This window comes from Tamandua tetradactyla, chromosome Y (genome assembly GCF_023851605.1).
Source record: "Tamandua tetradactyla isolate mTamTet1 chromosome Y, mTamTet1.pri, whole genome shotgun sequence".
NCBI lineage: Eukaryota > Metazoa > Chordata > Mammalia > Pilosa > Myrmecophagidae > Tamandua > Tamandua tetradactyla.
This window is the reverse complement of record NC_135354.1, coordinates 14,792,553-14,810,691: the sequence shown is the minus strand read 5'-3', so window position 1 is coordinate 14,810,691 and position 18,139 is coordinate 14,792,553. Positions and strand designations below refer to the sequence as shown.

The 18,139-nt window shown below is 36.7% G+C and overlaps 1 protein-coding gene across 19 annotated transcripts in view; it reads left to right on the top strand.

Annotated features, from left to right (window-relative positions):
* The window catches only part of LOC143672566 (lysine-specific demethylase 6A-like), a 403,500-nt gene extending 386,434 nt beyond the window's left edge, over positions 1-17,066 (top strand). For all 19 annotated transcript variants that reach the window (XM_077147154.1, XM_077147158.1, XM_077147155.1 and 16 more), the window contains 2 exons: positions 15,824-15,994; positions 16,391-17,066. In XM_077147154.1, coding sequence (XP_077003269.1) covers positions 15,824-15,994; positions 16,391-16,417 — 198 coding nt within the window. In that variant the 3' untranslated portion in view covers positions 16,418-17,066. The remainder of the gene's footprint in view (positions 1-15,823; positions 15,995-16,390) is intronic.
* Positions 17,067-18,139: the final 1,073 nt, after the last annotated feature.

The following is an 18,139-nucleotide window of genomic DNA, read 5'->3' as shown; positions in this document are numbered from 1 at the left end:
GAGCCCAGAGATTTCACAGAAAAACCTTTCAACCACCCGGGTCCCACACCCAGGGAAATCTGATCAAATGCCCAGACACCAGCAGAAAATAATGGATGACGCTCGGAAAATTGAAGATATGGCCCAGTCAAAGGAACAAACCAATAGTTCAAATCAGATACAGGAGCTGAGACAACTAATGCTGAATATACGAACAGAAACGGAAAAACCTCTTCAAAAACCAAATCAATAAATTGAGGGAGGACATGAAGAAGACATGGGCTGAACAAAAAGAAGAAACAGAAAATCTGAAAAAACAAATCACAGAACTTATGGGAGTGAAGGACAAAGTAGAAAAAATGCAAAAAGCAATGTATACCTACAATGGTAGATTTAAAGAGACAGAAGCTACAATTAGTGAACTGGAGGATGGAACATCTGAATTCCAAAAAGAAACAGAAACTATAGGGAAAAGAATGGAAAAACATGAGCAGGGCATCAGGGAACTGAATGACAATATGAAGCGCACAAATACACATGTTCTGGGTGTCCCAGAAGGAGAAGAGAAGGGAAAAGGAGGAGAAAAACTAATGGAAGAAATTATCACTGAAAATTTCCCAACTCTTATGAAAGACCTCAATTTACAGATCCAAGAAGTGCAACACACCCCAAAGAGAACAGACCCAAATAGGTGTTCTCCAAGACACTTACTAGTTAGAATGTCAGAGGTCAAAGAGAAAGAGAGGATCTTGAAAGCAGCAAGAGAAAAACAATCTGTCACATACAAGGGAAACCCAATAAGACCATGTGCAGATTTCTCAGCAGAAACCATGGAAGCTAGAAGACAGTGGGATGATATATTTAAATTACTAAAAGAGAAAAACTGCCAACCAAGACTCCTATATCCAGCAAAATTGTCCTTCAAAAATGAAGGAGAAATTAAAACATTTATAGACAAAAAGTCACTGAGAGAATTTGTGACCAAGAGACCAGCTCTGCAAGAAATACTAAAGGGAGCACTAGAGTCAGATACGAAAAGACAAAAGAGAGAGGTATGGAGTAAAGCATAGAAAGAAGGAAAATCAGATATGATATATATAATACAAAAGCCAAAATGGTAGAGGAAAATATTATCCAAACAGTAATAACACTAAAAGGTAATGGACTGAATTCCCCAATCAAAAGACATAGACTGGCAGAATGGATTATGACCCAGCAATACCACTGCTAGGTATCTACTCAAAGGACTTAAGGGCAAAGACAAAGACGGACATTTGCACACCAGTGTTTATAGCAGCATTATCCACAATTGCAAAGAGATGGAAACAGCCAAAATGTCCATCAACAGACAAGTGGCTAAACAAACTGTGGTGTATACCTACGATGGAATATTATGCAGCTTTAAGACATACTAAACTTATGAAGCATGTAATAACATGGATGGACCTAGAGAATATTATGTTGCGTGAGTCTAGCCAAAAACTAAAGGACAAATACTGTATGGTCCCACTGATGTGAACCAACATTTGAGAATCAGCTTGGAATATATCATTGGTAACAGAGACCAGCAGGAGTTAGAAACAGGGTAAGATAATGGGTAATTGGAGCTGAAGGGATACAGGCTGTGCAACAGGACTAGATACAAAAACTCAAAAATGGACAGCACAATAATACCTAATTGTAATGTAACTATGTTGGAACACTGAATGAAGCTGCACCTGAAATATAGTTTTTTGTTTGTTTGTTTGTTTGTATCTTTTGTTTTTGTTTTTTTTCTTTTTCCTTTTTATATATATATATTTTTTATTAGTATTATTATTTTAATTCTCTTCTCTATATTAACATTCTATATCTTTTTCTCCTGTTTTGCTAGTTCGTTTCCTAAATCGATGCAAATGTACTAAGAAACGATGATCATACATCTATGTGATGATACTAAGAATTACTGAGTGCATGTGTAGAATGGAATGATTTCTAAATGTTGTGTTAATTTCTTTTCTTTTTTTAATTATAAAAAAAAATTTTTAAAAAAAAGAAAAATTAAAAATACGCTAGAGACACAACAGAAAGTTTAGTAAGCAGTAAAAATAAACAAACTGAAGAACAGAGCAAAAGAATTTGAATGTAGAAAAGATAAATGGTGAAAAAATTAGACTAAATTATTTTGGGTCTCAGAGAAATGATTGACAACATGAAATACACAAACATGAGAATCCTTTAGTCCCAGAGAAAAAGAGAAAAGTAAATGCCTAGGGCAATTATTTGAGGAGATAATTGGAGAAAACTTCCCTAGCCCTTATAAAAGACAAAACTATGCAAATCAAAGAAACTCAACAAACTTCAAATGGAATAAATCCAAATAGACTCACTCCAATACACAGTTGAGTCAGACCGTCTAAAACCAAAGAGCAGAGAGTCCTGAGAGCAGCAAGAAATAAGTGAAGTCTCCACATAGAAGGGAAGCCATAAGATTAAGCACTGACTAATCATTGGACACTGTGGAGGCAAGAAGGCAGTGACACAATAGACACAGGATTCTGAAAGAAGGGAATCGCTGTCAGGAATTCTTTATCCAGCAAAACTGTCTTTCAGAAGTGAGAGAGACTTTAGAGTTTTCACAGATTAACAGATCTGTGAAAGAATTTGTTAATAAGAGACCTGCCCTGCAAGAAATATTAAAAGAAGTTCTGTCAGTTGAATAAGAAAAGACAGATGAGAGAGTTCTGGAGGAGCACACTGAATTAAAGAGTCTTAGTAAGGGTAGCTTAAAAGATAAGAACAGTGAGAGAAAGATCTGACATAGAAACCAAAGGATAAGATGATTGCATCAAGAACCACCTTTACAGTAATAATTTTAAATTTTAGCAGAGTAAACTTCCGATTTAAAAGACATAGATTGGCAGAGTGGATCAAAAAATATGATCCATCTATATGCTGTTGCCAAGGGACTCATCTTAGACTCAAAGATACAAATGACTTGAAAGTTAAAGGATGGAAAGAGATATTCTACACTAGTAATAACCAAATAAAGCTGGGTTAGCTATACTGGCATCGAGAAAAATAGACTATAAATGTAAAAATGCCATAAAAGACAAGGAAGGATATTATTTATTAACAGAAGGGGCAATTCACAAGAAAAAATAACATTCATAAATTTCTATACACCCAATCAAGGAGCTCCAAAGTACATGAACAAACACTGGCAAATCTAAAGGAAGCAATAGATGTTTCTGCACTAATAGTGGGAGATGTCAACATGCTATTCTCTTCTATGAATAAAACAACCAGATAGAGGATCAGTAAGGAATTAGAGAACTTAACATGATAAATGAATTAGACCTAACAGACATATATTGATTGTTGCTCCCCCAACACCAAGATATACATTGTTACCAAGGTCTGAAGACCTTAAAATATTTTAAAAGGGTTGAAACCACCGAGAACACTTGTTCTGATCATGATGGAATGAAGCAAGAAATCAATAACCACCGAGAACTGGAACTCACATGGAGGATATACAACGCGATCTTAAACAATAATGGGTCAAAGAAGAAATTGCGAATGAAATCAGTAAATACCTGCAGACAAATGAAAATAAAAATGTAACATCAAAGCCTGTGGGATGCAGCACAGGTGATACTGCGGGAAATTTAAACCCTACATTCAAAAGGAACACAGAGGGCGGGCCACGGTAGCTCAACAGGCTGACTTCTCACCTGCCATGCCGGAGACCTGGGTTCGATTCCCAGAGCCTGCCCATGTGAGGAGCAAAAAAAAAAAAGGGACAAAAAAAGGGACTTAAACCTGAAACTTAACAAATGAAAATAAATAGCATCAAAGCCCGTGGAATGCCGCACTGGTGATACTGCCAGAAATTTTTAAACCCTACATTAAAAAGGAGCAAAGAGCTTAAACCTAAAACTTATCTGAACAACTGAAGAAACTAAATCAAGTAGAAGAAAATAAATACCAAAATTAAAGTGGAAATAAACAATTTGGAGAACGAAACAGTAGAGAGAATCAATAAAACCAAAAGTTGGTTCTTTGAGAAGATCAACAAGATTGACAAACCATTAGCTAGGCTGACAAAGTTACAAATAAATAAAATCAGAAATGAGGGGGGCTCACTACCGTGGATCCAAAGAAATTTTTTGCAAAAATCATAAGAGGATACTATGGACAACTGTATGCTAACTAGCTAAACAGTTTAGATGAAATGGACAATTTCTTGGGAACAAACAACACACTATACTACTTTGAAAGGATATAGAAGACCTCAACAAACCAATACAGGCACACTGATTGAATAAGTCATCAAAAACTTCCCTACAGAGAAAAGCCCAGGAACAGATGGCTTCACAGGGGTATTTTACACACATTCCAAGAATACACACCATCTCTGTTCAAACTCTTACAAAAATCTGAAGAAAGAAAGGGAGCACTTGCCGTTGATAGCTTCAGCCGGGCTGCGCGACCGGTACACTGGGTGGGTTTGGGGCAAGCTCGCAGGAATTAACCTGGGTAAGCCGGAGCCGGCGCTTTCCCCAGCCGGCGGTCGCGAGAAGTCGTCACTCAGGCCAGATGCGGGTTTTAAGCTTTTATTGTTACACTCCGGGATGGGCCACCCGGGAACCCGAGGAGTGAGACGTCTGGGGTCCGAAGACCCCGGGGCTCGGACGACCCAGAGCGGGGTAAGCGTGGGGCTTAAGTACTCTCGGGGAGGGGTGGAGTCTTGGGCGCACACGTCAGGAAGGGACAGCCAATCACACAAGGCAGGAGGCAGTTGCTAGGCTGAGGGCTTAGGTTAGGTATAGAGGAGTGAAGAGAATAACAGGAAGGCTTGCGGTTTAGTGGTGAGCTACGGAAATGGGCGGTCTACAACAAGAGGGGGAAGGGGGGAACAGAGAGGGGGGTTACAGGTACAGAGGGCAGAGAGTGAATGTAGAGAGGGAGAGAAGGATTAAAAAATTTTAAGCATGGCTAGGCTCCAGTCCCTGAGAAATATGCCACAAACACTACCTCACTCATTCTATGAAGCAAACATCGCTCTAATTCCAAAACCTAATGAAGATACTACAAGAAAGGGAAACCACAGGCCACTGTCTCTAGTGAATATAGATGCAAAAATCCCAATAAAATACTTATAAGTCAATCCAACAGCACATTAAAAGAAATATACACCACAACCATGTGAGGTTTATTCTGGTGTGCAAAGGGTGTTCAACATGAGAAAATCAGTCAGTGTAATAGAATGCATTAACAAATGAAAAGGCGAAATCACATGATCATCTTGATTGATGCAGAAAAGGCATTCAGCATCCATTTAAAAAATTTTTTTTGTAGGGAGATTTCTTTTTTTGGTAGGGAGAGTTATTTTATTAGTGTGAATAGTTTAACCTGTACTCCAGAAATTCTGTTGTGCTTTTTATCTTCAATTTAAAACAATTACTTACTTCAAAAATTGTAACTCTGAAATTTGAAGTTAACTCTTTCAAAACAATATTTGCAATGACCTATATACAGCAGATACTGGGTACTACCGGCGTATGAGCATTCTGTGGTGTAGTAGCTTCCTGCAACAAAAAATGGTGCATTGAACTAAATAACAGTATTTTCTAGAATTTGTGACTAATTACTCTATAACTCCAGTGATTCTCCCATTAGCAAATCCCAAATGGCTTAATATATAACCTTTAAAATATAAATAATGACTGTCAAACATCTGTATCCTAAACTTGTATTTCAGTATTTTGCTAGAACTGTGGCTTGCCAGAGAACATCCAGGCCAATTCACTGCTATTCTCTCCATGTCTTCATCGACTGAAAAATTGAATTATGTGATATTTTAGCATGTCTATGACCTACATAAGTTGTATCGATATAACTTTGGTATCGCATGAAACTGAGGCTGAATTTTTACTTCTGTGTGTTAAATGTATTAACACAAGCGTTGTTTAGGTGCTTCATTGTGCATGGAACACTGTTAATCATGGAAACAGTGCTTCTCATTAACAGAACTTCCCAGTTATAAATAATAAAAAGAAAATAATCATTTGCGTACCCAGTCAGGGTATCTGTTGATGCATGTACAAGGATTATCTCCGTTACATCATAATCAAATTACCCTTATTGAAGAAGATATTAATTCCTTATTTAAGTAAAGATGCTTCGAAGAACAGCTGTTAGAAAGAAAAAAAAAACATGCCTCCTAAAAATGCTGTATATAAGAAGGTAACTTGGCTTTTAAAGAAAATATCTCTTCAAATACATGGAGGTTTAATAAATAACATTCCAGTAAATGCAACAGTTTCATTCATTGCACTGAAAATATGTAATTACTATGTTTTTGATCCGAGAAATACTTTCCATGTGAGTGTGTATTTTCTTGAGCAAATTGAAGTATTTCAACATCCATTCTTCATAGAGGCACTTCAAAAGGGAGGAGTCAAAGGAAATTCTCTCAGTATAATATAAATATAATAAAAGACTTCAGTCACCATTGTGCTCAGTGGTGAGAAACCAAAAGCTTTCCCCCTAAGATCAGGAATGTGACAAGGATGCCCTCTGTAACCACTGTTATCCAGCATTGTGCTGGAAGTTCTAGCAAGAGCACTGAGGGAAAGAAAAAGAAATAGAAGGCATCCAAGTCAGAAAGAAAGAAGACAAACTCATTATTTGCAAATAATTACTTGCATTATTTCCTATATCTGGAAAATCCCAAGAAATTCATTGTGGAACAAAGCTACTTAAGCTAATAAATTCAATAAAGTGCCAGGATACAAGATTAACATGGAAAAAACAATAGTATTTCTATACCAAATAATGACCTAAGCAAAGAGGAAACAGGAAAAAATTCCATTCACAGTGGCAACTAAAGGAATTGAGTATCCATGAGTAAACCAAGAATATTAAGGACCTTTAAACAGAAAACTTCAAAATATTGCTAAGAGAAATCAGAGAAGACCTATAAAGGTGGAAAGACATTCCATGTCCATGGATAGGAATGCTAAATGTCGTTAAGATGTTAATACTATCCAAATTGATCTAGAGAGTCAAAATTCCAACAGCAGACTTGGAAAAGTCAGTCATTAAATTCATTTGCAAAGGAAAGGGCTTGGATAGCCAAAGTCTTCCTAATAAAGAAGAAGAAAGTGGGAGGACTATCACTTCCTGATTTTACAGCTTACCGTAAAGCCGTAGAGGTCAAAACAGCATGGGACGGCACAGAAACAAACACATTAGTCAACACAATTGAATTGAGAGGCCCTTTAGATATATGGACATTTCATTTTTGTCAGAGCCCCCTCCTGCATCCACTGAACTGGAACAGAATAGTCTCTTCAGTGAATTGGGCTTGGAGAACTGGACATCATTATCCATAGGAAAGCAAGAGGGCCCCTGTCACACCATATATGAAAATTAACTCAAAATTAATCAGAGTTACCTAAATATAAGAGCCGGTACCATTAACATCCTAGAAGAAAATAACAGGGAAACATCTTCAAGACCTAATGATATGAGGTAGCTTCTTAACTCCCTTGTACCCAAAGTACAAGTAATGAAAGAAAATAGATAAATGGGAACTTCTCAAGATTTAACATTTTTGTACCTCACGTGAGTTTGTCAAAAACGTGAAGGGGCAGCCAATAAAGTGCCAGGATACAAGAATATTCGGCAACCATGTAACTGATAAGGGTTTGATATCCACTATATGTGGAGAAATCTTATACTTCAACAGTACACAGACAAATAACCCATTTTATAAAATCAGCAAAAGGTCAGTATAGACATTTTTCCAAAGAGAAAATGACCAAAAAGCACATGAAGAGCTATTCATATTCATTAACTATTCGGGAATTTTTAATAAAGAAACACAGTAAGATACCATCCCATACTTACCGGAGAGGCCACTGTTAAACAGGAAATTACAGTTTTTGGAGAGGATGACTGTGAAGAACAAGACACACTTACTCACCACTAATGGATATGTAAAATGGAACAACCACTGTGGTAGACAATTTTGCAGTTACACAGAAAACAAAATATTAAGTTGCCCTACAGCTCAACAGTTATGTTACCTAACATATACCCAAAAGATCTGAAAGCAGGGACATGTGTCTGTACACCAATGTTCTTGACAATTTCACAATGTTCAATGTTCAAACAGTTTCACACCAATGTACATAGCAACAATATTCATGTTGCCAAAAGATGGAAACAATCCAAGAGTTAATCAGCAGATGAATGGGTGAACAAATTATACATACAATGGAATATTATTCAGCAGTAAAAAAGAATGAGGGCCTGGAGCATCTGACAACATGGATGAATCTTGAGGACGTGGTGCTAAATGAAATAGCCAGATACAAAAGGACAAATGTCATAATAATTTCATTAATATAAACTAACCAGAAGTGTTAACTCAGAGTCTTAAAATGTAAAATGAAGAGGGCCTAGAGATAAAAAGAAGCTTGAGAAAAGGAAACAGTTCTCTAATATGTATAGAATTGTTAACAAGGTTGAACATAAAGGTGTGGGAATAAATAGAGGAGCAGGTAGCTCATTGCATTTATAAGTAGTAGTAACATATTGTAGGTGAATTTGATTGATAGTCACTGTTTAAAATCATGTATCTAAGTAAGTATTTGGATGAACACTATGCGCTGAAAAATAATGATCTAATAGTAATAATAGATGGGTGTATGGGAAAAAACATAACAATTGCAAACTATCAACTATAGTTAACAGTAATATTTTAATATTTTTTTGTCAACAGTAACAAATTTTCTTCAGCAATACCAGATGTCAGCAGTAGGGGTGGATTAGGGGTTTGGTGCATTTGGGTTTTCTCTCTTACTCTTATTTCTGTTCGGAAATAATGAAGACGTTCTAAATTGATCATGGGGTTGTATGTAGAACTATGTGATGACAGTTTTAGCCAGTGATTGTATACTTTGGATGCTTTGTGTTGTATGTGAATATATCTCCATAAAATTGAAAAAAATCAGTCTAACCACAGCAACCTGTATATATTCACAACATAACATATAACTAAACTGTTGAATGCTAAATACAGAGAATTCTGAAATCCGAGAGAGAGAAGCAACATGCTACCCATGAAGCCTAAATAAGATACGTTGCCTGCTCTCAGAAGCCATGAAAGCAAGAAGGCACTGGAGTGATAAGTGCTGATGGAAAACATGGCCTGGATTTTTTATCCAAAAAAGCTTTTTCAAAAATTAGATAGAGCATTCACAGATAAACAGGAGAGAGACACCATCACCACTAAACAAACCCTTCAAGAATTTGTAAAGGGAGTTCTTCAGGTTGAAGGAAAAGGACTCTAAACTATAAATTGAAACTTTATGAAGAAATACGGTTATCTAATAAAAAACTAGGGAAATATTTATATTCTATTTTTTACTTATGTGCTGGTTTAAAAGTATTCATACCCCAGAAAAGCTGTGTTTTAATCGTCATTCAGCAATGTAGGTTGGAAACTTTTGATAAGACTGTCTCCATGGTGATTTGCCTTGCCCAGTTGTAGGTGTGATCTTTACATTAAATGGAGATGTGACTCACCCATTCCAGGTGGGTTTTGATTAGTTTACTGCAATCCTTTAAAAGAGGAAACATTTTGGAGAGAGTCAAAAACAGTACAGCTCACAGAAACGTCACAGCGTAGCTGAAACAGATGCCAACATTTAGAGAACAGAAACACAGATGTTCAGAGATGCTTGGAGCCCATCAGCATTACCATGAGATGTTAAACAAGCCAGAACCTGGAGGGAGCCAAGGGATGAAAGCCAGCCCTGGAGAAGCAAACTGAGGAAGCTCTTTGGGAATAGAGGCTGAAAGAAACTGAGCCCAGGATCAAGGGACCAGCATGCCTTCTCAGCTAACAGAGGGGTTCCAAATGCATCGATCTTTCTTTTTTAGCTCTTTTTATTTTTTAACTTTTTTATTAATTAAAAAAATTAACAAACAAAACATTAAGATATCATTCTGTTCTACATATACAATCAGTAATTCTTAATATCATCACATAGTTGCATATTCATCATTTCTTAGAACATTTGCATCGATTTAGAAAAAGAAATAAAAAGACAACAGAAAAAGAAACAAAACGACAACAGAGAAAAAAAAAGGCTATACATACCATACTCCTTACCCCTCGCTTCCATTTACCACCAGCATTTCAAACTAAATTTATTTTAACATTTGTTCCCCCTATTATTTATTTTTATTCCATATGTTCTACTCTTCTGTTGATATAGTAGCTAAAAGGAGCATCAAACACAAGGTTTTCACATTCACAAAGTCTCATTGTGAAAGCTATGTCATTGTTCAATCATCATCAAGAAACATGGCTACTGGAACACAGCTCTACATTTTCAGGCAGTTCCCTCCAGCCTCTCCGCTACATCTTGAACAACAAGGTGATATCTACTTAATGCATAAGAATAACCTCCAGGATAACCTCTCAGCTCTGTTTAGAATCTCTCAGTCATTGACACTTAGTCTCATTTCACTCTTCCCCCTTTTGTTGAGAAGGTTCTCTCAATCCCTTGATGTTAATTCTCAGCTCATTCTAGTGTTTTTCTCAGTCCCTTGATGCTGAGTCTCAGCTCATTCCAGGATCTCTGTTCCACGTTGTCAGGAATGTCCACATCCCTGGGAGTCATGTCCCATGCAAAGAGGGGGAGGGTGGTGAGACTGCTCGTCATGTTGGCTGGAGAGAGAGGCCACATCTGAGCAACAAAAGAAGCTCTCTTGGGGGTGACTCTTAGGCCTAAACTTTAAGTAGACTTGACCTGTCCTCTGTGGGGTTAAGTTTCATACGAACAAACCCCAAGACTGGGGGTTCAGCCTATAGCTTTGGTTGTCCACACTGCTTGTGAGAATATCAAGAATTCAACTTGGGGAAGTTGAATTTCTCCCCACTCTCACCATTCCCAGAAGGGGGCTTGGAAATACTTTTCCAGTCACTGATCAAATCACTCTGGGATTCATCGGGGCATCACTCTGGACAAACCAACAAAATCTCATGTCCTATCTGAGATTCCAAGTACTTATGACATTCAATCAAACTATCTACATGAGTTATATTAGGAAATGCTCTAGTCAAAATATAAATTTTGTAACAAATAAACATTTTTTTGCTTTAATCTCACACATAAGGTGACGTTTTAAAGTATTAATTATCATCTATTTTCAGCACCCTGCAATAATGACATCCCTTTGTTCTTCCTCATGCCAAAACATTTTTAAAATTTGTGTATTGTACGTTTCACTATTATTATACACTCTAGGCATTCCTAGATTATACCATCTCGGTCTTTACCTTCTATCTTTCTTTCTGATTTCATTTATGTCCCCAGCCCTCCTCCCTCTATGCTCACATGCAGCTTCATTCAGTGTTTTAACATAACTGTATTACAGTTAGATAGTATTGTGCTGTCCATTTCTGAGTTTTTATGTTCAGTCCTGTTGCACAATCTGTATCCCTTCAGCTCCAATTACCTAATATCTCACCCTTATTTCTATCTCCTGATGGTCTCTGTTACCAAGGAAATATTCCAAGTTTATTCACTAATGTCAGTTCATATCAGTGAGACCATGCAGTATTTGTCCTTTTGTTTCTGGCTAATCACACTCAGCATAATGTCCTTAAGGTCCATCCATGTTGTTACATACTTCATAACTTTATTCTGTCTTACAGCTGCATAATATTCCATCTTATGTAAATGTCACAGTTCGTTTAGCCAACTGCCTGTTGATGGACATTTTGGCTGTTTCCATCTCTTGGTAATTGTTAATAATGCTGCTATAAACATTGGTGCATAAATGTCCATTTGTGTCCTTGGCCTCGTGTCCTTTGACTAGGGACAGCATATAGATGGGTCCTGTTTTTTAATCCGTTCTGCCAGACTATGTCTTTTGGTTGGAGAGTTTAATCCCTTAACATTCAGTGTTATTACTGCATGGGTAGTACTTTCTTCTACTATTTTGCCTTCTGGGTTTTATATGTCATATCTAATTTTCCTTCTTTTTACCTTTACTCATAGTCTTCCTTTCTACATTCTTCTCCACACCTCTCTCTTCTGTCTTCGTATCTGTCTCTAGTGCTCCCTTTAGTATTTCTTGCAGAGCTGGTCTCTTGGTCACAAATTCTCTCAGTGATTTTTTGTCTGAAAATGTTTTAATTTCTCCCTCATTTTTGAAGGACAGTTTTGCTGGATATAGAATTCTTGGTTGGCAGTTTTTCTCTTGTAGTAATTTAAATATATTATCCCACTGTCTTCTCGCCTCCATGGTTTCTCCTGAGAGATCTGCGCAGAGTCTTAATGGGCTTCCCTTGTATGTGATGGATTGCTTTTCTCTTGCTGCTTTCAAGATCCTCTCTTTCTCTTTGACCTCTGACATTCTGATTAGTAAATGTCTTGGAGTATGTCTATTTGGATCTATTCTCTTTGGAGTACGCTGCACTTCTTGGATCTGCAATTTTAAGTCTCATAAGAGTTGGGAAATTTTCAGTGATAATTTCCTCCATTAGTTTTTCTCCTCCTTTTCCCTTCTCTTCTCCTTCTGGGACACCCACAACACGTATATTCGTGCGCTTCGTATTGTCTTTCAATTCCCTGAGTCCCTGCTCATATTTTTCCATTTTTTTCCCTATAGTTTCTGTTTCTTGTCGGATTTCAGATGTTCTGTCCTCCAGTTTTGAAATCCTATGTTCTGTCTCTCGAAATCTACCATTGTAGGTTTCCATTGTTCTTTTCATCTCCTCTACTGTGTCTTTCATTCCCATAAGTTTTGTGATTTGTTTTTTCAGACTTTCAGTTTCTTCTATTTGTTCTTTCCTTGCCTTCTTTATATCCTCCCTCAATTCATTGATTTTGTTTTTGATGAGGTTTTCCATGTCTTTTCGTACATTCTGAATTAATTGTTTCAGCTCCTGTATGTCATTTGAATTGTTGGTTTGTTCCTTTGACTGGGCCATATCTTCAATTTTCCTAGTGTGATTTGTTATTTTTTGCTGGCGTCTAGGCATTTAATTACCTTAATTAGCTTATTCTGGAGATTGCTTTCACTTCTTTTATCTAGGGTTTTCTTGCTGGATGAATTTATTGTCTGTCTGTTCTTTGACATTCCGTTCAGCTTTATCTGGACCTTTAGCTTAAGTTTTGTTTCACAGAGGAGAATTTTTCAGTTCTTGTTTTCTTGCTTCTTGCCCTGCTTGTGTGGTGCCTTCCCCCCCAACACCACACTTAGGAGGGTCTACTTAGATATTATAGACCCCAGCCAGATTTTCCCAGACCAAACTGGCCCTCCTATCGGGAGAAAAGAGTCACCTGCATTGATTTTCCCCTGAGGGTGAGACCCAGCAGGTTGAAAGACTTTCCTGTGAAGTCCTCTGGACTCTGTTTTTCTTATCCTGCCCTGTTGTGGCGCTTGTCTGCCTGCAGGTCCCACCAGCATAAGATGATGCAGTACCTTTAACTTTGGCAGACTCTCCCTTGCTGAGGGTGTGGTGGAGACAGAGGAGAGGTTGTAGGCTGGTTTTAATGGCTTCAAATGACCAAGCCCTGGGTCTGAATTCCTTGATGGAGGGATTCCACCTGAGTTGGGCTTCACCCCTCCCCTGGGGAAGGCACAGGCTTCAGACAAGCCCCCAAAAGAGCTCACTTCTGCCTATGCGTGGGGCAGTTGCAGCCTGAAAAGGCCTGCTGCTGTGTCCAGAGGCAGTCACGCCTTTGTAGATACACAGCCACAAAAACCTCTGTTTCCTTCTTCCCCCCCCCCCCTTTTTCTGTCAGTCCTGCCCCCTTGGTGCCGGGGCAAAAATGAGCAACCTCCACTTTCATCAGGTTCACCTAAGCTGGGGGCCTATTTTTAGTAGTCAGAATTTGTTAATTAGTTCCACAATTGGCGTTTCATTGTGCCCAGCCCCTGCTGCTGGTAAAGTCCTTTCCTTTCCCCTCTGGGAAGCGGCCTGTGGGGGAGGGGCGCCGGCCGCCGCAGCTTTGGGAACTCACGGTTCGGGGTGGTGGGGGTGCTCGCAGCCAGTTTAGCTGGTCCAGACTGGGGTACACTGTGTGTCTGGTCACTGACGTGGCCCCAGGAGCTGTTCTGTACTGTTTCTGGTTATTTAGTAGTTGTTCTGGAGGACAAACTAAAATGTGCACGTTGTTAAGCCTCCATCTTGACCCGAAACTCTGCATCGATCTTTCTTGAATTAAGGTATCTTCCCTGAATGCCTTACTGTGGACATTTTCATTGGTTTGGATTTGTAAACATGCAACTTAAAACCACTGTTTCTACTTCCTTCAGGTTTTAAAATGCAAATACATAAAAGTATTGATAAATCAATGGTTTTGAACTTACAATATACAATATATAATTTGTGAAGATATTACATAAACGTGGTGGGGATGGAGCGATGTAGGAACATAGTATGTGTTTGTTATTGTTGTTAACTTAGTATCAAACTCTAATGAAATTGTTGTAGAATTAATTTGTTAATGGGATGATGCAGAGGTTCTGGTAGTGAATGCTCATGAGGATAGCAAAACATTGTGAATAAGATCATTTCTGCTGAAATGAATGTTTGGGGGTTGTTGAGATGGGAAAGTATGTGGTTCATACGGTTTCACAATTTGGTTAGAAAAAAGTAACTAAAGAGACAATGACAATTGGAATCCATAGTTTTGTACTAGAACTAAAATGGAGGAGTAAAAGCCCTTGAACGTTATTGGGACATGTGAATAAACTGTAAGCTTTTGATCAATGTTAAATTGCTTGAACTTGATGGCTGTACTTGAGTGGATTGCCTAAGTGAATTTATTTGGTCTCAGAAAGTGTACATGGAAATATTAAGTGTTCAAGGAGTGTGATGTCTACATCCTGCTCTCACATTTTCATAAAATGAATGAATGGATGGATGGGTAGACAAGTGGATAGAATGATTTGCCAAGTAAGGCAAATGTTGGAAGTTGATGGATTGGATGTCTGGTTGGAGTGTGTACTATGACAAAATCCTCCAGTTGGGTTTTGAATTATTTTTACAGTTGTTTTGAAAGTTTGAAATTATACAATAGAGAATTTGAAATTTTTTAGCTTAAGTCTCTAGGGTGTTGTTACTCCCTGTTTAAATATGTATCTTTCCATTATTTGAAATCACTTATTAGATTATTCCTTACCTGCCTGGGCCTCATAAACTCATAAATCTTTCTGTATGAGATTGACTAATTGTCTCTTAAGTTTTGTTAATACTTATAGATACACTTCTGTTTATACATACTTTGCTTCACAATATGAAGCTTGGAACTGAACACTTTTTGTTCTCTAAAATGGGATCTTGAAAATAATTATATTCATTCAGCAAAAGTTTTTTTTTGTTTTAGTTTTGATTACGCATGCAGCACTATTTGATGTGCTCTCAAGGTCCAAAAATGAAAAATAAAAAGCAAACACAGTATAATGAGAATTGTCACAGAGATGTTAAAAAGAGAATTATTATCACTTTCATCTTACTGTATCTGCTATTTTGAATAAGTGGAAAATAGACCATCATTTAATGAACTCTGAAGTAGGCTTTAGCTATAGTGAGTATTTAATTCCTTTAGGTAAGTCTCCTAAAGGAAGACCGATGTCTTTGGATATTCTGCAAAATAAAACTAAGCATGCAACTTGTCAAACATACAGCACTGTTTTTTTTACAGTATCTACATTTAGCTAAAAACTACTGTCATCAATTTCATGTACAGCAAATTTCCCTTGTTATGCTAAATAAAGTGGAAAAGTTCCAGTTTTTTAATGCTTTTTCACTTGTTTAACACAGGTGGAGGTTTTTGATCTGCTTTTTGTCACTAATGAGAGCAATTCTCAAAAGACCTATATAGTACATTGCCAAGATTGTGCACGAAAAACAAGTGGAAATCTGGAAAACTTTGTAGTACTAGAACAGTACAAAATGGAGGACCTGATGCATGTCTATGACCAGTTTACATTAGTAAGTAAATTTGGTATTACCAATACCTTTTGTTCTAGATTTTAAGTCATTCACTACTAAAATTTAACATTGACTTTTTAAATTATTTTTCAACGAGACTTTCTTATTTACCGATTTAAAAGTTTGTCAACCTTGTAAGTTTCCAAAGTTGTTAGTAAGTGGTGAAGAAGTATAGAAAAATGGGATGACTCACTGCTTGAGGTAATGGTCTTGGTTCTTAGGAAGCATTGTCCAGCTGAAGATAATAAGAGCAGTTACTTTTACATCCTTCATAAAGCAAGCTGTTGAACTTTGAGGGGGTCCCCCCCTTTTAACTCATATAACAGCAGTCAGTATTTTATTTATAGCCATGAGCTGTATACCAAAACAACTAACAGTCCTTATTTTTATTTTTAGGCTCCTTCATTACCATCCTCATCTTGATACTGTTCCATGAATATTAAACAAGATCTTTTCTGCTCTTCAGGAAAGTTCTGTACCGTTGGTTCATACCTATTTCATAAGACTGCTGAATAAAAAGCTGTGTCTATGCAAACCTTCCAAATAAAGTGTGGTCAGCCAACTGGACAGGGAAAAAAATCACTGCCCATACTTCAAGACTCTCACAAAGTTATTCCAGCTGTACTTCTGGAACGATAATAACTACTAGTTTTGTATATATGTGACAAATTGTGCAGTGTCATACAGACTGCTGCGTTAAAGACCACCATTTTTATGTTTCTTATTTTTGATTAGTCTTTTAGCTCTCACCTATATTTTGTCCTTTTATAGTATTTCGGGGGAAGAATACTTTCCTAGTCATTTCCTTATATGGTAGTTAAAATTTTAAGTCTTTTAGGTTGGAATGTTTTTTTAAATATTTTATGTTTTTCTGCCTTGTTTAGAGGCCACAATGATTAATGCTATCTTGGGTTCCACAATAAACCTCAAAAAAATTAATAGCCAAGACACAAAGATAATGATTGCACATAGAAAAAGGAATAAATTTCAGAGTTGTGATTTTTGTTTCTAATCTTGATATAAATTTACACTATTTATAAAAACATATTTATTGCTTGGAAATATTTGTGAATGAAACATTGTTATTTTTTCTGGGTTACCTGCCATTAAATATTAAGGAGTTCTGTAATTTTAAACATGACTCCTGTTACATTTTCTATGTGTAAATAAAACTGCTTAGCATTGTACATAAAAACTTTTATTAAAATTGTTTAATGTTAAAAGGTTTTTCTACTTTTTGTGTTCTAAAAATATCTTCTGTAAAGGCATAGTTTCTGTTCATTTTCCAATCTTGACTATATATATTTTGTATGTACTTACATATGTATATCTGATATATATAGAAAACTATATATTTAATTGTATAAGGTCTAGAACAAAATTCTTGCTTTAGTTTCACACCTGGGTAGATATATCTACTGTAAAGTATTATTTACAACACTTGCTTCTTCTTAAAGGAAATATCTCATTCTGGTTCATTGTTAATTTGCATTTCCTGCAATGACAAACAAATCATTGCTGGTAAAATGTATCTTGTAATAATAGACAACAAATAATGAACTTGGGATTTTTAAAGGAGCATTACATAGGCTTAAATCTTGTTTTCACCTGGAGTTTATTATGGAAAAGATAATTAAAAGATGGGTTCTATTTTAGAGTGCAAATATATTAAGGGACTTATTTTTTGAAGTTGGGTGATTTTGAAATGCTCTGCTTTCCTCTTTGATGACGTGGTTTGGTGAGTTAATTCAAATCTTGTATCATAAAAAATTATAATAAGTTCTACGGAAACTTTTATGTGAACAAATTACTTTTAATTAACAATAGTATCTCATTTTATAACATAATACCTTGTTGTTCTATCTCTACTTTCTGAAGCATTTGGCGTGTATTTCCATATCATATTGTTCTTTAAGCATTTTTCGGAGTGGTCTAGTAAAGAATTATAGATTGCTATGAGAAAATATAGAAGTGTCTAAAAAATTTATAATCCTATCTGGTGAAATGTCTTGATGATTGTGTTAATGAAGCACTTTTTTCAAACAATTTTAGAGTTTTGGCTTCCTGGAAATAGTTTGAAGAATGAAAGTATGCGGATATTCTATGAGGTTAATAATTTTCCAGGCATTGTACAGTTATCATCAC